This window comes from Etheostoma spectabile, chromosome 22 (assembly GCF_008692095.1).
Source record: "Etheostoma spectabile isolate EspeVRDwgs_2016 chromosome 22, UIUC_Espe_1.0, whole genome shotgun sequence".
Lineage (NCBI taxonomy): Eukaryota > Metazoa > Chordata > Actinopteri > Perciformes > Percidae > Etheostoma > Etheostoma spectabile.
This window is the reverse complement of record NC_045754.1, coordinates 17506867-17528716: the sequence shown is the minus strand read 5'-3', so window position 1 is coordinate 17528716 and position 21850 is coordinate 17506867. Positions and strand designations below refer to the sequence as shown.

The 21850-nt window shown below is 41.5% G+C and overlaps 2 protein-coding genes across 3 annotated transcripts in view; one reads left to right on the top strand and one right to left on the bottom strand.

Moving 5' to 3' along the window:
- The window catches only part of bmp6 (bone morphogenetic protein 6), a 50646-nt gene extending 40981 nt beyond the window's left edge, over window positions 1-9665 (top strand). The window contains exons 5-7 of the mRNA XM_032503855.1: window positions 5462-5538; window positions 6987-7097; window positions 7867-9665. Coding sequence (XP_032359746.1) covers window positions 5462-5538; window positions 6987-7097; window positions 7867-8016 — 338 coding nt within the window. The 3' untranslated portion in view covers window positions 8017-9665. The remainder of the gene's footprint in view (window positions 1-5461; window positions 5539-6986; window positions 7098-7866) is intronic.
- On the bottom strand, window positions 6591-20476 carry txndc5 (thioredoxin domain containing 5). Of its 2 annotated transcripts, XR_004327489.1 has the most exons (11): window positions 20207-20476; window positions 17814-17966; window positions 16752-16857; window positions 16559-16655; window positions 15587-15702; window positions 15068-15154; window positions 14558-14710; window positions 12756-12838; window positions 12452-12581; window positions 10240-11483; window positions 6591-6601 (listed from the first exon to the last, which is right to left on the bottom strand). XR_004327489.1 is itself a non-coding variant. In XM_032503858.1 (10 exons), the coding sequence occupies exons 1-10, from the start codon at window positions 20389-20391 to the stop codon at window positions 11361-11363; spliced, it is 1233 nt and encodes a 410-aa protein (XP_032359749.1). In that variant the 5' UTR covers window positions 20392-20476; the 3' UTR covers window positions 10046-11360. The 2 variants fall into 2 exon arrangements, 1 of the variants encoding a protein (XP_032359749.1); XM_032503858.1 differs by lacking the exon at window positions 6591-6601 and having other exon boundaries at window positions 10046-11483.
- Window positions 20477-21850: the final 1374 nt, after the last annotated feature.

Sequence of the window (21850 nt, the reverse complement as noted above, 5' to 3'; positions counted from 1 at the left end):
CACACACACACACACACACACACGCTTCCTAAACCAAACACCCTGAATTGGCACCATTTAATTCTTGTATTTTTGGAACAACATGTTATAAATATAACTTATAGCCTTTTCCTCATAACATAACGTAGGTGCTGGTGAAAGTGTTCGGGGGCTTAATGAATGGCAGGTAGTGTAGTGAGGGGTTAATATCAGCCCAGTGCTGTATATCGAAAGTCTCAGTGTTAAAGAGCTACAGTGCTTACGCTCAGTAAGGAGCAGTGTTTCCCCTGCTATTGAATAGGCAGGCTGGTGAACCGGCAACCGCTGCCCCACCTCAATAAAATCAATGTGAACTGGCTTTAATGGAGAGCTCTAGTGTCAAATGGATGCTTGTCTATTCACAGAGAACCATTTCCATGTTAAACACTGTTAGGTAAGCTGTGTTAATATGAGAGCAAAGCTCAGTGCCATGTCAGTAAAGGAAATCCTACTTCCATTTGATATTTAAATATTGTGGCGGTGACAGCAAAGCATGAAGCAGGTCAAACTAGAATTCATGTGTTGGTTCTTTGGTGCTGCCAATGCTCAAAGCAATTGTTGACATGTTGTTTTTACACTGTACAAATTAAATATCAGCTCAAACAAGACGTTACTAAGTGGGCTTTAAAGGTGCTGGTAGGTGGATTTTACCTTTGTACAGAGCAAGGCTAGCTGTTTCCCTCTGATTCCTGTCTTATTCTCTGAATAATCATATTTTCCAAAATGTCAAACTAATACCTTTTAATGAATGAGTGTCATAAAACCATCTGTGTTATGTAGCTGCTCCTTCGGGTCAGAAGGAGCCAGTTGAGGTAGTTCAGGCATCTGGTAAAGATGCCTCCTGGGCGCCTCCCTAGGGAGGTGTTCCAGGCACGTCCAGCTGGGAAGAGGCCTCGGGGAAGACCCAGGACTAGTTGGAGGGATTATATCTCCAACCTGGCCTGGGAACGTCTCGGGATCCCCCAGTCAGAGCTGGATGGGGGGATGGATGAATGGATGGAATATTGCACAGGTGTGCATTAGGCTGGCACCAATAAAAGGCCACTCTAAAATGTGCAGTTTTACTGTCTTGGGGGGTCTGAAAACCACTCGGTATCTGGTGTTAGGGTCCATCTCTCTCTCTCTCTCTCTCTCTCTCTCTCTCTCTCTCTCTCTCTCTCTCTCTCTTTCTCTCTCTCTCTCTCTCTGTCTCTCTCTCTCTCTCTCTCTCTCTCTCTCTCTCTCTACCTGACTGCAGTTTGTCATATTAACCGACTTGAGTGCGCAAATGCTCATTCGATGGCATCTGGCCCTTTGGAGAGGCGTTCTCTTCACAGATGAATCCTAACCATAACACTAGATACTGATTGGTTTTCGGACACCCCTCAGGACCCCCCCAATACAGTAAATCTGTGTTTAGAGTGGCCTTTTTTAAATTTTGTTTAGTATTTATTTTTTGTGCAGACCTCCAATGTAAAACAAAAACCTACCGTAATACATAGTAAGCACATACTTTGAATTAGTATAGCAGTAGTATATAAATGAGTATAATATGTACTGTGGAGTACGTTTAGAGTAGGTTTTCCTCTGTCAAGGAAAGGAAAAAGAAATGAATGGAAGCCTCATGGGAGCCGGAGCTCAGCGGTAGCTGTGTGTGCAAATTTTTACAGGCAGGAAGGGGAGATGTGGTTTATGGGCACCACAAATCTGGGCCTTTACACTCAATGAAAGCCCACAGTAAATATCAGCTTTATTCCTCTTAAAGAGCCCCACAGAGTGTAAATGCTCATGGCCGTGTGTGTGTGTGTGTGTGTGTGTGTGTGTGTGTGTGTGTGTGTGTTGGAGATATGAACTGTGTTCTTAAAGCGAGTTTAGATACAAATAATTTAATCTCACTGCAGCATTCAAAGTCAGGACAGTGTCTAAATGCAATTTATTTTTAAACTAAACCATTGTGGACATTTGGAGATTGTTTTTGCAGTATTGCTATTTTTTCTTCATACATAAATCCAACTCTTCAATTGACTTTAATTCCTTGATTCTAAATTTATCTCTGCAGTGACGTGTGTGTGTGTGTGTGTGTGTGTGTTTTGGGGGTTGGGTGTGTGTGTGTGGTGTGGTTGTGTGTGTGTGTGTGTGTGTGTGTGTGTGTGTGTGTGTGGTGGTGTGTGTGTGTGTGTGTGTGTGTGTGTGTGTGGTGTGTGGTGGGTGCGTGCGTGCGTGCGTGCGTGCGTGCGTGCGTGCGTGCGTGCGTGCGTGCGTGCGTGGTGGTGCGTGCGTGCGTGCGTGTGTCTGTATAAAGCTAGATGGAAGATATTCTTTTAATGTGCACTGATTAAAATTTCATTCAATATAATGAGTTTAAGAAGATTTTTACAACAGCTGAAATGACAAGATCTCGGTACGTTATCCCACCATGTGTGGGACCCTTGTTTGCTGACGGTTGTATGATCGTTGAAACTGAATATCTTACTGCACGGGGCGTATACATACATAAAATATAATTATTCTAACAAATAGAAGAATACTTTTCTTTTCATGTTTATATTTGTCTCAGCACGCAAATCTTGTTCATGCTATAAAAGGGGCTGTTTGCAGACTGGAGTCTGAAGAAAGAAATCAAAGGAGATGATGGGATTTTACCTGTCTGTGTGTGTGTGTGTGTGTGTTAGGAAGAATTGAGTACAGAAACATAAGTATAATAGGTTTTTACAAGGACATGTTGACTGGCATAGAAATAAGCCTAAAATGATTTAACACCCCAGTAAAACCATATTCCGATAAATCTCTATACATGAACAGTGTGAAAGCCCCGTCTTCCTATAAGACTGGCATGTGTCAATTCCCCTTTCTATAAACATCACCTTCAGTTCACATCAGGTCAACCAAGACACTGAGCCAATCAGCTTTGTTCTTTCAATGGAACTTCGCCTCTGTCCTTGGAGGTTTCCTGTATATACGCACTGTACACACTGGAAATGTTTCCTTACAAAGCAGCAAAGCTATGTTTGATTGTCTTAACTATAGGAAGAATCAGTCCAATCCTACAGCAGCTGATCTAGGACCAGCCTGTTTCCTCATTTGTGAAGGTCTCCTCTCTCCATATAGTAAATCTGTTAAATCTGAACACTCTCGGCTGTTGAAGACTTTGGCAGATCAGTCAGTCCACAGGGAGGCTAGGGTGAGCATATGTGACCCTGTATCCATGTGTATCATCTGCACACACATGGAGCCAAACATGTGTGCCTGAATGCACAGCAAATGCATGGACACACACACACACACACACACACACACAGTACATACGCATATAAACTCTGTATTTCCACATTAGCAGACATCCAGTGAACTGCCCTTCCGATTGGAAAGGAAGGAACTGTAAACTGGGGAAACACCTGACTGTATTTGATGGTTACGGCTGACCATTTGACTTCACCCCGCAGTCTCACCTTTCATTTCCTGTTTCTTACAGAATTACACCTCTTTAATCAGATGACATATTCATGTTCTGCTGCAATCAATAAACTATTGTTATTAATGTATTGTAAAACATCTGCACATTTTCAGTGCAGAGGGTAAAAACTAAAGCCCAAACTTAGTGCCATCCCTCTCTCTTCTCTCTCTTTTCCTCTCTCGCCATTTATTTCAAGCTGAGGTGAATCCAAGTGACAAATCCAACTTGTTCTCTCTGTCTCTTTCTTTCTTTCTTTTTTTAACTTGAGACGAGTCCAGCTAAAACTCCCAGTCCCAAGTCTGGGCAGTGTGGTCACTGGTCAGGGCGTCTGTTCACATGAAATTTAATTTGATGATGAAATCTTAAAGCAACGAGGGCTGGCGATTTAGAATTACAACTCTTCGTTTTAATGTGTGGCTAAGCGGATTTGGCTGATAAACAGATAAACATCAGGTCATTTGTGTGTGTGTGTGCGTGTGCATGTGCGTGTGTGCGTGTGTGTGTACAGTAAGCGCCAGTGGCAATGAATGATAGACAGAGACATGGAAGGACCAAACATCAATGACCCTTACATTGTGTGTGTGTGTGTGTGTGTGTGTGTGTGTGTGTGTGTGTGTGTGTGTGTGTGTGTGTGTGTGTGTGTGTGTGTGTGTGTGTGTCCAGCTGACTAAACAAGGCTGCTGGTGGTGAGTTACTGAGGCGGGTGGCTGGGACTGAGTGACAAATCTTCGTCTGCAGTCTGACTCACACACTCTTTTTCTCTGACACGCACACGTCTGTACAGTGTACGATTGTGGGGATTGTTTCTTTAGGCAAACAGATCCTCTCTATTTATTGCCTATGACAAGCAAATAGCCATGTTTGCATGGCTTGACAGTATAAGTGGCTCCACCAAACAGACAGATGATGCAATGAGTAAATCTGGATAGACGTGCTGATGACAGTTTGGGACGTGACAGCCAGATGCAGATAGACTCAAAGCAATAAATTCTTTTGCATTGTGTAAAGTTATTGTAGTCTAAATATCTTCGCTAAACATGGAAGCAGAAACCAGTATTGTAACCCTAATGACAAGTGCAGACACACACACAAAACAAAATAGGCAACCACTAGAAGGTTTTTAGTGGGTACTGGTTTTATAATGAACTTTGCAATGTGAGCAAGTGCTGACCAGACCAACAACCAACTACAATTAAAAGCACTTGCGGGCTTAAGGCTGAAGTGTTGGATTGTGGGGCCATCAAGACGCCGAGCTAAGTTTGTGTTAGGGTGAATTTTAAGGCACAACTGCTACACCACATGGGTTATCTGGATAAGCTCATTTGAGAGTACGGGCCTCTAACCAGTGCCATTTTTCCTTCTCTTTTTCTTTCACTTGGGGGGGTTTGTGAAGAAAAAGATAATCACAATAAAATCAATGTGGTGAGAGAGAGAGAGAGGGAGGGAGTGAGCGGGAGAAAGCGTCAGTGGAAAGTCGGTGTCACCATCTTGACTTCAGCGGTGTGACCGTTGCCAGCAATGACCTTCTCGACTGTCAAAACCAAAGCTATACCTTGGACTGTCTGCAGCCGTCTGCCCCGCGGCTGCAGAATTAAGAACAAACTGCCGGACCGGAGAGTCCATAAACACAGTCGTCACTGTGTCACCACTTGTGCCCGGGCCAAGCAATATTTGAATGCTGATGAATTCAATTAGGCATGCGTTCAAATGCATTAACCAGCAGATGAGTGTAAAGCCCATACAGCACAGTGACCGCTGCAATGAGCGTTTGTTCCTGTGCTCTGGCCTACGCCCTCGCATGTCTCTCCACCCAGTGCATTACATGAGGCGTATTGTGTTGTCCTTCAGCTCTCAGATTCTGAATGTCATGAGCTACTTTCATAAGCTTTAATTAGGAATCATTTACCCAGGCAAGGGTTTTTAACAAATTCACAGCTATCCACTCTTATTTGGGCAAAACTATGTGAAGTATGTGGGCAAGATGTAATTTCCTGATGATTTCTGTTGCAGATTACAACAGCAGCGATCAGAAGACGGCATGCAGAAGACACGAGCTCTACGTCAGCTTCCGAGAGCTGGGCTGGCAGGTAGGGAATATTTTCTCATTCAGTACAGCCAAACAAATCCTAATACTTGTGTGGTGAACAAGTAAGGTAGACTTTTTAGGCCTAGTCTCACATTGCCAGACCCATCTCCACAGCTCTGTGTCAGTGCTAGAGTACGGTCTGGCAACACCAAACCGCTCCGGCATGTTTGGATTTCTTTAAACTATACACATCCTGGGCGGTGCTAAGCCCCTATAGCGGAGATAGCAAGAAAAGAAGGGAAGGTACATCATGTTAGGCTTTATCTCAGAAATGTTATTGGTTCAATGAGAAGCCATAAACACTAGATAATGGGTGTACATCAACACATAATAGGGTTGACTGTACATATCTTGAATAATCAAATCTCTTTTTATACATTCATGCCAAGTCAAAAGGCCCAAAGGGGATTACAATGCACACATGTTTGGGCTGTCTTCTTCAATGTGCAGTAGTCATTAAGCTTCAGGGCCGAGTTACTTTATACTGTAACCAACAACATGTGCCAATCCCTTTTTCACCAGCAGGTGTATCAAGTAGCTGCCTCGCGTAAGACAGGTGTCTTAGTTGCTTACTCCAAACTGCCACTTCCGAATATAATATGAAGGGGCCTCACAGTAAACTCACAGTCTAAACACCACTAGGCCGATATATAGCTCCTGCTGTCAAGCTACGGTGGTCAAAAGAGTTCACGTCAGTTAAAGTAGCTCGGTGGGAAGAGAATGAAGTATAGACTGTGTGTGTTGACAAGGACACAGACAGAGGAAGAAATAGGGCAGAGTCACGTACATCCTTCCAAACAAGCTGAAGCTGCGAGCTCTTAACACAGCACCCTGACATCTAGAGGTGACGCACACGCACACACACACCACACACACACACACCACACACACAACACACACACACACAACACACCACACACACACACACACACACACACACACACACACACACACACACACACACACAAGAAGGGAGCTGGACACAAAGACAGACAAGAGAGAGAGAAACTATTAACAGACAAGTTAGAAAGTGGTAAACATGCAGAGAATTTGTCTGATCAAAACTGTAAAATGGAAGGAAGGAAGGAAGGAAGGAAGGAAGGAAGGAAGGAAGGAAGGAAGGAAGGAGTATTGCTTCCCTGATTGATTCAGACAGGCGTGTTAGAGCAGGGATGGTCTTAAAGATGGGATTAACTCCCAATGTACCAACAGGAGTCAGGTTGGCTACTGTAACATCCCCTCGTTATTAGAAATAACCAATAACCCATACAGCTGTGAAACACATGGTAATATTGAGCTGCTAGGCTTCTTATTCACTAGTCTGGTGGAAACATGGAACCAGACCTGACCTTTTGAAGTGTTTGGAAACAAAGACGTGGTCTTCCCTCTCCGACGACAGGCCCTAATATGTTGTTTTCATCTGCTCGGACTGTCCCGTGTTTCTCTCAGGACTGGATCATTGCTCCTGAAGGCTACGCAGCCAACTACTGTGACGGAGAGTGCTCCTTCCCCCTCAACGCCCACATGAACGCCACCAACCACGCCATCGTGCAGACCCTGGTATGACTCACAGAGGACCGTACCATGCTCAGTATACTCTGAACACACCCTGCCAGGTTGTTGTTCCTCTGAGGGATTTAGGAACATTGCAGCCATAGTGCAACAAGATATTCTGCAACTCTGTTTAAAGGAATATATTGTAATGGTTGTTTAAGGATTTCAAGAGACAACTACAACAGCCAATTTTGTGTGCAATTCTTTAATTTTGGTCTTGTTAAAGAATAACTATACATTGTAATCCAGTTATTGTAAAACACAGTTCACTTAAAGAGGCACTCCTCTGATTTTACACATGAAGGTAAGTTCCTTTGTCATGACGAGTACTACTAAAGTTATGAGTGAGACAGTAACACTGGTGATGTCATCTGGGTTATCTCAAAATGGGCTTGAGATTTTAAGTCGCATTACAAATTTAGGGCATGGAGTTTATGACATGCAGGAAGGGAGAGTCTAGAAAGACACTATTGAGTTGCATTATGGGGAATGAAGTGTTTTTGGAGCTTGTCCTGTACTACGGACTAATGGCGATATATCTTGGCTTCTGCTACTTCGATTTTGACCTTTTATTATTATTTTATTTTTTATAGATCGGTCTCTTGTGACTTTACCTATTTAATGAAAGTGTTGTGGTGAATTGCTGTGGGTCCCTTTAAAATCTGTCTTATCTCTTTTGTGTTTTTAAAGTAGTTCAATTTATTTATTTATTTATTTTCTGGCAAATGCAGATTGAAGCTCAAGGGAGCCTAAATCCTTTCCTTTTGATTTTCAGGTGCACCTGATGAACCCCGAGAACGTACCGAAGCCGTGCTGTGCCCCCACCAAGCTCCACGCCATCTCCGTGCTCTACTTCGACGACAACTCCAACGTCATTCTGAAGAAATACAAGAACATGGTGGTGCGGGCCTGCGGCTGCCACTGACACCGGCTTCAAGGGCTAATATTTCTTGATTGGAAGTTGGGTCGCAAAGGTCTTCTTCTGCACCGGTGACTCCTGGGTAATGTTGACCTCAACTAGACACCAACTCCCTGATCAAATTCTTCAGCCTGCAGGGAATGGCCGCCCTGAAAGATCATTCCCATGTTCTATTCAAAACATCCATCTGACAACACAAACATTTTTTTCTTCATCATACTAAGAGGGGACCATTATGGATGTCGTCTATAGGAAACTTGACAGTGTTGAGCCACCAAGTTGTCAATCATCTTCTCTATTAGCGGAACAGTCTTCACTTAATGGGTCTGCAACTGAGGGAGTGAATGGCTGTGTGTGTAGGATGGAGTGAATATAAATTTGTATATTATGTTTATGGAAGTGTGTGTATGAGCGCCTTCTCTCTCATTGAGAGGGAGAGGGCAAAACTGAACTGTTTTGGGACCCGTCAGAGTGCTGCTTTCTCTTCCCCTTCTCCGACAAAAGAAAATGTGTAGAAATGGTTTAAGTGGGATTGGATTATACAAAGTGTTTCCTTTTCAGAGCAAACGGTAACTCAAACAATCTAATACTAAATGAATGATACATTGTAGTCAGTAGATTCATATTTCCTTCCTCTTTGCTTATGTATTTTCTTCTTAAGCCATATTTGCCCTCCTAAAATATAATATGGACTGGACCAAAGTGACCGCAGGCTATTTTAATAGCGCACTGCTCCAAATATCCTCTCCGTGTCAATATTTGCCGGGCTCACGCTGAGCTGCGATTCACCAGGCTGGTTCAACATGATGCATGTTGTGGCTAAACTGATGTTTTCCTCCAAAGAACCGAAGAATACAGCTTTATCCCTACGACATACCGCAAATGGCCATTTCCATGTTGCTGCACTCGCAAAGTTAACAAACTCTTCCACCCCTGACAACCCATCAAGAGATCGTGGAAAAACATTCAGAGAGTCAAAAACAGCCGGCAGAACGGTGTCTGTGCCAGCTTTCTGAAATTAGCCCTTTGCTTTTTCAACCCTGAGGGTAAAATTATGTTGAGATTTGTGTCCAGTGGCAACGTCTTTCCAATTGAACGTGTTACTGTGAGCTTTGAGTGACAGTTTTTTTTTTTTAAAAGAACATTTAAATGAAAAACTAATACCAACCAGAATCAAAATACCGTATGTGCCTAACCATCATAAATCACAAAATATACCTCTGGTAAGCTGCTGTTTACATTTGTGATCATGTTTAGACTGTTTTTTTTGTAAATACTTGTACATTCTCAGCTTATTTATTGCACCTTTTTATTAAAAAGAAAAATCACATACCTTAACAAAGACAAATGCAAGAACAAAATGAAAATACAAACTTATTTTTGAATTTTTTATTATGAAATCTCATGTTACAACTTGCCATTATTCAGTCTTTTTGTACAAAATCCATGGGTAGTGCACAACCCATGACTCGAAAGGAAAAGAAATACTGTGTTATCCATAAAAAGGTTTTACTGACAAAAAAACCCCTGTCTTGACTGTTTGTGTACCTGGGTTGTCAATAAATGATGTCCTGCATTCTTTTCACATAACCAGGGTCAAAGAGCATTTGCAGTGTAATAAGCACAGGCTAACAGGTGGGTGAAGTCACAGTCACTGAAAAGGAACTGCAAATGCCATTAGAACCAGGTCTGTGACGGATGACATTTGGCCTTTGACTGTTGAACCTTTAAACACTGATTAACCTGTGTTGATGGTTATCAAACAGCAGATGTAAGTTGGAATAATTCATTGGAAGAGTGGCTATAGTCAGTGGGAAATTAAGACCAGCCAAGTTAAGGTTGATTTTGGTTACAATCGATATATGATGCATCTTTTTCCAGTTCAGTGACTTAGAAACCAGCAGCTGGTGTAGCTGTATCTTACAACCAGCTCCCCCCCAACTATCCATGTAGCCAAGTCAAACTATACCCATCTATTCAGTCCCCAGTTTTGGGTGCCTAAAGATGCTGGCTTCACAGTCAGAAAATTGACATCTAGAAAAGTATTTGGGCAAGATGAGCAGGACAAATGAATTCTAAGACCCCAGATGCAGCTGGTTTAAATCACTATGGGGAAGAATAGATCACAATCAGTCAGAAAGATGATATGCGAGTAGGACCACCTGACACTGATCTACAGTGAATTACGAAAATGTCCAACTACAGAAGGAAGGTTGTAAAAGCTGAAACCGATCATTTCCTCAAAATTATGACCAGAGTTCAGTGCCACAACCAAAATGGAGCTTCATTTCTCATGCAAGAGGTCCTAACCTTTGACTGTCTTCTACTGCTCCACTTACTGGTTCCCAAATGCTTTGAACACAGCCCTGGCCTGAGGGATATCCCACAACACCGACCCACACACCTTTGGACTACATTTGAGAATAAGATGAAGGGCCAGATTTCATGAAAGTAGTAACTCTTAAAAGCTCAGTAATGGAGATATGGGGCAACATGGTCCAGGCCTGAGACCCTGATGCTAGGAGAAGAAGAGAGGGAAGGCGGATTGAGAACACAGGAGTCAGAAAAAGGGTAAGACGCACAACTGAGATGCTTAGTTTACCAAGCCTTTATAATTCAGCTTGTTCTTGCCTCATCATTAAGAGAAAATAGTCCATGTGCCATCATCAGACCCGTGATAAAAATGATGCCCCCATCACTTCTTCTCCTAGTCTGTGGGCGTTTCCCTGAGAGTTAAGTCAGTTAGGCCATCCCTAGCATGGATTGAAAGTACCCTCAACTTAACACTCAAACTTCACATTTGGGTGACACAAACTTTACAAACTTCTGCCTGACAGTACGGTAATATTAATGGCTTGTGATTTAACAACAGATCCCATGTAAAAAAAATTGCATTTAACAAAACATTAAGTTAAATGGCAACAGAAGTTCATCAGAAACAATTTTCTACAACAGGCAGAAACTGGGACCTCTGTCCTTTAGTGCTGCCATCTTAACATTTTATCTGTGCGAGAAATTTCGGTTTTGATTGATTTAGCAGTGCTTGCAAAGTGGTTGTCAAACATTTCATTCACAGAGCCAACCAATACAATAGTATTCTCCATAATGGGAGTTTAAGGTTCGGCAAACGCAATGAGAAACACATTCACATCCCAAACACTCTACTGAATCGTTCTGTCCTTGAACACAGGAGAAAGACAAGACTGCAGTCTGTCATTGCTGACTCCTTTCTAAGAGAACCCGAGTGGAGAGAAAGATCGAGAGAGGTTTGGCTACTGTGGGAGAGAGAGTGGTGTCCTACTGGCCAGATATGCAGAGTGGTGGAGCGTGGAGTGCTGACTCGGCCGTTTCTACAACTCGTCTCTCGCCTGCCTCATCACAAAGTTGTGCAGGCTCTCCAGGTCCCGGCCGCCATGATGCTCGTCACCCTGCTCCCCCGCCTTGAACATGATCAGGGTGGGGTAACCTCGAACCTGAATAAAGAGGGAGGAACAGCATCGGGGGCTTATTTCACCTTCAGCTCACTTTGTCGTCTTTCAAAACCATTTCATTTCTTTGCAGCATGCAAAATCTTATCAGCTCCTTCTTGGCCCGAGTCTCGTCTGTCCACCAAACAGAACGGAAATACAGCCATGATTTGGAGATTGCCGACTACGGACAGGTCAAATTCCGCTTACATAAAATTGTATTTTTCTCTCTAAAAAGACTTAAAATCACAGGGACAGTGTGGGGAAAACCAGTCCGATTTTGACGTGACGTTTATAGGAGCAATAGTAGTAGTGTGCACCTCCCCACTGGTGAGGTGCAGGGCAAAGTTTTATTGGAGACAATATAGTGGATGTAAAAACGCAACACAACAAAAAAGGGCACATTTTGTCATAGTAAATCATCACTCAAGTTCTGTTGAATTCTGACGCAACAACTCACATAGTATATAACATGATAGGTTGGCTTAATGATTCTCCATCTGATTTTAAAAGAGAAGTTCAAGACCTTATTTCTGAAGATGCAAGCTGATTTAATGTGATGGAGCTTTTCATTAATTTAAGTTGTAGGCTGAGGTCTGTGTGGAACTTCTTCACACACACTTTAATTCTAAAACCAGAGTCAACATTAAATAATGCCCTGGGCTTTACTGTCAATGACATCAAATCTGATAGTGAGTGAGTGAGTGAGTGAGTGTCAACATTTCTTTACACATGACAGAGTTAGATCTGGTTTAGAATTGCAGTCTGTTGCATCTAATTAAAGTATGTAGCAGTCGTATATTGGTTTATGAGACTGATAAAACCACCATCTTCACTTTATGATATCCTGTGTAACACACTTCCTCTGGAGAAAATTAGAAAGCTGACAGAGGGGTACGTGAGAGGAAGAGATAGAGTGTTTAGTTTAGATTGTGCCTTGCAGTATTATTTGTGAATGACGCCCACATACTTACAGAGTACTTGTTACAGAGTGTGCGCTCAACAGTGCAGTCCACTTTGGCTATCTTGACGTCAGTGAGGCCAGAAAACTCCTTTTTGGAAAGGTCCTCCCATGTTGGGGCGAGGTTCTTACAGTGGCCACACCTACAGTGGACAGCAGGGTAACACAGGAATGACATCTGTTAAAGGGACTGAGACAGTGCGGGGAGACAGTCATTCCAAGTGTTTAAAACACATTTATACACACACCATTAGTGTCAGTGAGTGTTACTTCAAACAGGCCGTTAGATATAAAGAATCAGAAAACACCGATCTCACCATGGAGCGTAGAATTTGATGAAGGTGACGCCCTTGGCTACTGTCTCGTCAAAGTTGCTCTCCGTGAGGTCCAACACACTGGACTGCAGACAGGAAAGAGACTGATATCAAACTGTGCTGAAATTGCAATTATCCTTATAATGACCTGACTGTGATCCTTCAGCTTGAAAAACGTACTATTCATTTTTTATAAGATAGTGTATTGAAAAAAAGTCTTGAACAAAAATAATTAAAAAGTCATGCTTTACTATCACTTTTTTAAACATACTATACTAAGACTTTTTTAAAAATATATTTTGCTTTGACGTTTTTATCACTTTTTGCGACAGACTATACTACGACTTTCTTGGAATTTTGTTGAACTTTACCAAGATTTTTTTTTTTTTTTTAAACATGCTATGACTTTTTAAATCACTTTTTGACATAATATTAGGACTTAAAAAAAAGAAAAATTCTATATTGTGACTTATCGTTTTTTTCAACATATTATACAATGACTTTTAATCACTGTTTTGACATGCTTATAATTGTTATAGCTCAGTTTTTTTGATTCCCATCTAGATGAAATTTGTGTTTTTTTCAACAAACTAAACTATGACTTGATTTTTTTCAACAAACTATACTATGACTATTGATTTGTTTCATCATACAGTACTATGACTTTTTCTAAATACTGGGTTTCAGTCTTGAGGTAAAGTCAAGGTAAAGTTTTTCCAGTCAGATTTTTGTGTCTCGGTTTCCTTCTGCAAACCGGAGTGGAAGATGGTCTAGTGGTTAAGGACATCGAGCCCCACCTCAGGTACTCATGTGATGCATTTATGCGTTTATGTGTCTGCTCTAAAAACCAACAATTCAAAATTTCAACCGATCTTACTAAAGCCACTTTGCGTTAATTTCAACATTGTGACTTTTTTCAACATACTATTCTATGACTTATCTACATACTACACTTGCATTTTTTGATTTTTTCACTTTACAATACTATGACATTTTAAACATACAATAATTTTTTTGACATTCTATGCTATCACTTTTTTCGACATACTATGTTTCAGTCCGGTAAAGGTTTTTCCTGCCAGATTTGTCTTGTGTCTTGGTTCCTTCAGGGGGAGATGGTCTAGTGGTAAAGGACACCGCCTGGGGACGTTAAGATGCGGGTTTGAACCCAGCCTCAGGTGTGGAGAGAAAGTAATGTATGTCTGGGAATGTGTCTGCTACACTGCGATTACAAAAGCCATTCAGCATCAATTTCAACTTGTTCATTTCTGAATTGGCAACATCGTCCGTGGAGGAGGAAACAGAGAACCACGCAAGTCCCAGTGAGCCCAGGTGGTCGAGCTAGCTTGACGGGCATGTTTTTTAAATATTTGTTATCACTTTAAATATGTGTTTAGTGCTCAGCAGACTGTTCAGCTGAGTCTACAGGTGATAGAGGAGCTGATCATGTGACCTTCACCTGCACATTACATATTATACAGTAGAAACCCTTATGATTTTTTTTTACGACATATTATACTTTGACTTCTTCAACATACTATGAGATGAAAGTATTGAGACACTATGCTGCATCTGGCAATTTCAGGGCAGTTATGAGGGCTGCACAATATGAGGAAAATATGTGATACGCCCTAATGTTGTTGAATATTGCGCTAATATTACGTGCAATAAATAATTTCAACACAACAGAGCAACTGAAGAATTGTTTAAAAAAAATGTTTCAACTGTTTCTGAATGTATAGACACTGTAGCATATGTTTCTTGTATATGGCATGTCTTGTGTTTGTGTTTAACAGCCACATTACCTCCTCTTTGGCTGGCTCATCTGCGGGGATCTCGTTAGCTTTTTGATCCTCGCTCGGTTCCTGTACTTGCTCCTGAGCGACGGCGGCCTTCAGCTGGTTGTCTACAAAGTCTTTGAAGGAGTCCAGGTCTCTTTTCCCTTTGTACTGATCGGTCTACACACACACACACACACACACACACACACACACACACGCACACACTTATTATTTTTCAATTAATTTTTTAACTCAGACTTTCAATGTCCTCAATGTAATCATATGATTCCGTTTGTGATTAATATGCTAGTTTTTTTTATATGTATGTATTTAATCTCCCAGTGTGACGTATGTCATGGAGGTTGTTACAGTTTACAGTAAATCTCTGAAGGTGTCAAGGAGAAACTACATGACAGCCACAGTGGCAGGAGGTCGGATGGAGGTAGGATGTAGCCCCAGAGTGTGTTGAATGGCTGTGCATGCAGAGATCATTTGGAATGGAAAGTTTGTAGCTGTCCAAAATGTCTTTTGTACCTTCTGTCCATTGTAGAAGAAGATCAGAGTAGGATATCCACGGACGCCATTCTCAGAGCACGCCTCATAGTGCTGTGTACAGTCCACCTAGGTCATAAATACGTGAAATATGTTATTCAACTAGAATGAATCATCAATGCAAACAATAGCCTAGGCATATTCGCTTACGTGGTGCGTGTTTAATAACCCGGTACTCAAACAGGTAGCTTCTCATGTGACCAGCATCCTGTTTTGTCTAACGGGTAACAGGATGACCATGCTGGTGGTGTAAAGCATCTTCTTCACATAACAATGACGAAAGCAATTGGAGCACTGCAAAAACAGTTTGTAGCATGTGTCACAAAGGCAGCTCATTTTGTAGCATGGGTGAAAAAAAAAATAATTAAAAAAAAAAAAACACCCAGCAAATTTCTTTTTGTGGAAAGAAAGCCGGCGGCCATTATTGTAGCGTAAAAAAAACAAGCACCTTTGTGGTTCTTTTTATCTCATGTTTTTAAGTTAGTACGTTTAGTAAGTCACCTTTCCTATCTTGACGTCATCAGAGTGCTCAAAAGTGGTGGCCAGCTGCTCCCAGGTGGGGGCCATGGCTTTGCAGTGACCGCACCATGGGGCAAAGAACTTCACAAAATGGGCACCTGAAGCCAGAGGAGAAAAGCCTTATTAGAAAAAAGGCCAGCAAGAGCATTTAACACAAATGAAAAAAAGAATATAAAGTAATAAATACAATAAGTAAGTAGAAAGTAAAATGCTGTGCAGTTCGTACCAATTTCTACATGGACATAACTACACACAAGTGCACAATTATGTGCTCAGCAAGTTTATGTGTTCAGATTTTTTGATTTGATGGAGCAATGTAAAAAGTTAATTCCACAACAAACTCAACCCAGCCTGTCTTAAATGAAAATATACACCTCTTATACACAGGTTATACGCAACAAACTGCACAACGTTTATTGGAGTTCTGTTGCCAAGATGTGAAGGTGGGACCTATAAACACCGTTTTAAAAATGCCTATGTCATATCCTGCCTCTTCTTGTCTGCAAACAAGAAATCATTTATTTTTCTTCAAAACCAAAACACTCAACATCAGCGATTTCAATGAGACAATTATCGTGAGCACTGTTTATTTTTGCAGTCGTCGTCTGAAAATCCAGAAACGTGAGGTGACCGGCGACGGTTGTTATACAGTTGGTTCGAGTTGACTGACGTCGTGGATTGTGGCTCGGGTGCTCGTGTTGAAATGTTAGTTATGTCAATCAGGGCAATGCAGTGTTTCCATTCTCTAAGGAGGTATCCAGAAACACTACTTAGTGTGGTTGAAAACGGAAAGTAAGTTTTAAATTGGAGACAAAACAGAAAAGAACAGGTATCTGTTGCAGAATGCAGCTGCATAAATACACAAGATAAAGTTAACTCTTTGTTTGCTTAGGTTTGGTACAACACAGCATTTTCATAAAGTGTTAAACAGCATGTGCTCTATTAGATCTTTACCTTTGGCTATGTGGGTCTTAAAGTTGACAGCAGTGAGCTCATACATGCCCTGTTTGGGCTCTGGGGCTTTAGGAGGCTCCTGTTCACTCTCTGGTTCCTGGAGGACACAACAACAAGCATCTAAGAACACCACAGCTTCTGCACTGTGAGGGTCCATGGTTTATAAACTGTTAACTGAACAAACACAACTCACTGAAGGCTCCTCCTGGAGTGTCTTCAGCATCCAGGTCTCCAGAGACTGTAGATCTCTGGGCCCCTGGTACTTAATTGCCTCCTGGTCTGGCTTAAACAACTTCAGCCTAGACGTAACAAGAAAAGATTAAATGAATAGGTTGTGGCATGGCAGACGTATGGTTGAAGTCTAAACCTTCACAAGAAAGTGTCTTAAAACTCAATGACCCCATCATTTTTGTTATTAAGCTTCTGTCAATCAATAACCGGTGACTGTTGTGTTGTAAAGCATGTAGTCAGCAAATTAAAGACTTGAAAGGATGGCATTAATGGTGTTTTTCCATTACATGGTACCTGCTCGCCTCTACTCGCCTTTTTTGGTTTTCCATTATGAAAAAAGTACCTGGTACTAGCTAACAGGTACTTATTTTAGTATCACCTCCGTTGAGGTTCCAAGCAAGCTGAGGTGATACCAAAAGTTGACACGAAAACCTGCAGACTACTGATTGGTCGGAGAGAATAGTCACTAATCACTGCGTCGTCATTGCTAGCGACAGACGTGGTTGTCCTAAACAAACCCGCCCTTTTAAAATAGTTTAGCCAGCATTTTTCTTTTTGCTACCTCCAGCTACTTTTGAAACCAAATGTGTCTTCTGGCCACATGCCGAGAATCAAAAACAACACACCTTCGACGTTCGGTGTGCGAGTGTGGCATTAGGTCACAGCAGTTTCCTGCAGCGGCGCTATGACGACCAGCCACACGCATGAGGCGGTACTAAATCTGTGATAGAAAATGGAGGACGGGGCACCGCGGCCGAGTCGAGCTGAGCAGAGCTGGTACCAGCGCCATAACATACTGGTAACCAATGTATCACCTCTATGTCAATCAGTGATGAAAAGGACTCTTTACTTCTATGTTGTAAGAGTTGTTTTTATCCTACATGCAACAGCCAATGTATTTTTCTTCTTCAATTAAGATATTTGTTTAAGTTTGTTTAACTAAAATTGTGAAATATCTAGGCATTAATGCATTCCAAATGAATATGAATTGCTAAATTCAAGGATTCGTGTGAGGGGTACTTACGTGGGGTAGCCCCTAACCCCGTGGACATTGGAGCAGAACTTGGTGTCCGGGACGCAGTCTACTTTTACCACATACACAGGGGGCTTGTCCATGCTGTTGTATTTGTCTGCCAGTTCATTCCATGCCGGCTGTAACCTCTGGCAATGGCCGCACCTGGACAGTGGAACAAATACCCACAGTGTACAACATAAATTAGCCATTAAAGCCTGGAGCGCCGGTGCCATTCAACCGGGTGACTTTTTTTGTGTGAGAATCTGATGGCTACCTTCAGCTTTATGATGAATAAAGCACAAGTGAAAGGACCTGATGGGATAACATTTTACTGAAATTGTACCAGTTTTGGACTTACATTAGTCACAAATGATTGAGATTTCTCTTGGCACAGCTACCAGAGGACTTACAACTTTCAGACAAGTTGCTTACATCACATCTATGTCGTCAAGCTCAGTTGGAGGTTGCGCAGTAACGCTCAGCCATCACCGGAAAAGTGCTTCTTATATCCTTCACTGGTCTCCGTCGAGAACAACGGGATCTGTTGGTCCATTTCTTTAACTGTCTATGTTGACTTCAGTAAATATTGTATGTGGCTTTTTCTTTTGGGGATGCTAAATGTCCCGCAAAAAAAAAGTTCTCTTAACCTAGAATGTATCTGTGGTTAGCCAAACCTTACTTCACAGCACTGTGGCAATAGGTGTGGCAATGCAAGACTGAGCCCAATGATAGCCTGAGCCCATGTGATAAAGATGACATGGACGTTTATAGTGGTGTATCTGAGGACACATTTGCATTCTGCGGATGGTGGTCTACTACTGTACTCTCCTCTGAATGATCAAAAATAATAATAAAAGAACAGGCCTATTACTTTTCAGTTTAGACTATTGGTTACTTCTGGCACTGAAAGCCACAGAGCTGTAGTTGTTTGTAATACTTAAAAGGTCCCATGGCATGGTGCTCTTTGGATGCTTTTATATAGACCTTACTGGTCCCCTAATACCATCTCAAGTCTCTTTCCCAAAATTCAGAATTACAGCCACTAGAGCCAGTCCCACAATGAGATTGACTTAGAATGTGCCATTTTTGAAGAGGAGAGAGGGGGGCAAGGTGGATGCTGGTGGTGTGGCCTGACCAAAAGCCACTTTGCTTGTTTGAAAGCCATGATGTCTCTCTCTCTCTCATGGGTGGGCCAAATTCTCTGGGCGGGCAAAGCAGAGAAAGGTGAGGTAACATTGCCCCTTATGACCTCATAAAGAGATATATTCCAAGTCGGCCCATCTGAGTTTTTATTTTCTCAAAGGCGAAGTAGGATACCCAGAGCTCGGTTTACACCTATCGGCATTTCTAGCCACTAGGGGACCATGGGCAGGCTGGAGGAACACTTATTAATGTTAAAAAACATCATAAAGTAAAAAATTAATGCCATGGGACCTTTAAAAAAATAAGAGTAATAATAAGTAAGAGTAGCTCATATTGTGCATACAGTCCCCATACTGACACATACAATGTAAATCCATGTCAAAAATAAGTCTCAGTGACAAAGTTTGAAATATAAGTAAAACCTGTTGGTAATACCGCTTTGTTGCAGTTGTGAGCCACAAAGGCAGAAATACACTGCATGCAGCTCTAGAGTTAAATAGTCCAAGAATACCAGTCTGGGTATTAGACAAAGGTTTGTCACTATACCATTGGGAGATTTTTGGCACTTTAGTGGTTCAACCTTTGACATAATAAGGGACACTTTAACTTGTGATCTTATCTTCAGATACAAGTCTTTATCACTCTCGAGTTCTATTCTATCCACACAATCCAATACAACTGAGCGATGATTGAACTTTTGCGAATTCTTGAGAGTCCTTCCAAGGACATTTGAGGGTCCATAAACCCCACTTTTGGAACGCTGACATAGCATCAGTCAATCAGTGCGTGCCACGTAAGCACAGCTCTCCAAACTACAACTACATGAACCGTGACTGACTATTTCTACTGTGGATAAGCATAGCGTCACAAAATGTGACTAATGTTTTAAGTAGCTACCACAGTCAACGTTTACTTGGAGATTTTCAATTACATTTTAACGGATAGCAAACTACTAGCATAGTTAAAACCGAGGCCCCTGTGAAAAGTGCTCCAATCCACAAGCTAAGTGCAGTTGGCTAGTTAGCAGCTAAGCTAACCATACCGGTTATCCGAAAGAACGGGGCTAGTTAGCCAAATAGCATGCCTGCTAACTAGCCTGTTTGCTAACTTGCCGGTTAGCTCTAATCCCACTCTAAAAGCTTTTTTCTTTCTAATTTCAATGCATATGGGGGATGTCAAATAAAAGACCAATGTTATTGTCAATGCATTTATTCAACGTCGTCCGGAAAAAAAAACTTGGGAACTAACTGTTCACTTACCATGGGGCGTAAAACATGACAAAGTGGGGAGCAGTGGGCACCGCCTCGTTGAACATCTCCACCGTGTACGTGTGCTTGGCATGCTCATCTTCTTCTGCATCAGCGTCGCAAAATACACTAGCAAACAGTAACGAAAAATAAATAAAACACAACATAAAGGATGTGCAATTCAGCGCTGAGGCCATGGTGAATCTCTGTCGGTGGGTGCACAGTGTCCCTGCTGGTGTGAAAAGACAGACTCTCGACGTGCACGCCCCCAGGCAGTCTCAGTTTAGAGGAATGTAGACTGTGGATGGGATACATGCATGTGGAGATTACTCTAAATCCAGCTGTGCATGCAAACAATCAAAATATCACTTTGATCTCATGAATTTCAATTTCTGTAACTTTTTTTTGTCTCGTCTGTGTTGTTGTGTTTTACATAATTTTTTATTCATGGAACTATTTGTTTGAAATAAAGTTTAATTGAATTGAAACAGGACGTTGTGTAGATCTGTTATAGCCCTACAACAGTATTGCAACCCTATCCAACCAGCACATTTATGGAAGCATGGGAGCCTATTTGCTAAAAGTGACTTCACAAGAAGATACAGTGCATTATCCCTACAATGGTGCATGCAATGGTGTATTTATACATTTGGCCCATGATTTTTATTGCTGCATGATAGACTCAAATAGTCATAGGGTATTTATTTAATGCGCTCCATGAACAATAATGTGTTCTGTGTTGTGTTAATTATTTTTGCACCATCCTATTCGGTGTCACTCACTCCTTCGGGAAAGTATCCAGATAGGTTAAGAGCTCAAAAATTTCTACGGAAGCCAAGAACGGCCATGAATGGTTTTTTTATGCACTGTAATCTTGTGATTACGACTTATTAATTTGTTATCTCGATACAAGTGTTGGTTTTTTTGAGGTAATTAATGTATTATTTTGTTATCTCGACATAACAAAGATCGTTTTATCGAGATAACAAATTAATGAATGTGTTCATATTGAATTCAAACTAATGCGCTGCCACCAACGGCTTCCATAGAACCACTAGCTGTAGCTGTGACCTACCGGTAAGTTGTGCGATCCATTTGCACACAGATGGGAGGCTGACAAACTTAAAATATTATATATCTGGCTGCGTCAGCTAAGTTAACGTAAACGTGGGCTAACTTTAACTTAGCATTGTGATGTGAAACGTAATTAAATGTTTATTAATTAATTTAATCTTGCTTTGTACGGAAGCCGTTTGTGGCAGCGCATCAGGTTGAATTCAAGAAAAACACTGTATTAAGTAATTTGTTATCTCGATAAAACGATCTGTGTTATGTCAAGATAACAAAATAATTAATTTGTTATCTTGAGAAAACAAACTTGGTTATCTCAAGATAACAAATTAATAAGTTGTTATCACGAGACAACAGTGTATAAAAAAGCTCAACTCAGCTTCAGTAGATTTCACTGCAGGAAACATACACTTTATAGTTGTAAACATTAAAATCATATTAGCATCAGCATCCTCCCTGCTGAAGATGGAGATTGCATTCAGGTTTAGCCCATAATCACCATTCACATGTAGTTAGACTGCTGTGGTCAACAGTGTCAAAACATCCATAAACAACACCTAACTTTTAAGAAATTGTTGTGCTATT

Coding starts and splice junctions, on each gene's coding strand:
- txndc5 (XM_032503858.1), bottom strand. CDS start 20,391: ATGGCCTCAGCGCTGAATTGCACATCCTTTATGTTGTGTTTTATTTAT. Junction 16,656..16,751: donor CACTCCAGGAGGAGCCTTCA/GTGAGTTGTGTT, acceptor TGTGTCCTCCAG/GAACCAGAGAGTGAACAGGA. Junction 11,484..12,451: donor CACTCTGTAACAAGTACTCT/GTAAGTATGTGG, acceptor CTCTTTATTCAG/GTTCGAGGTTACCCCACCCT.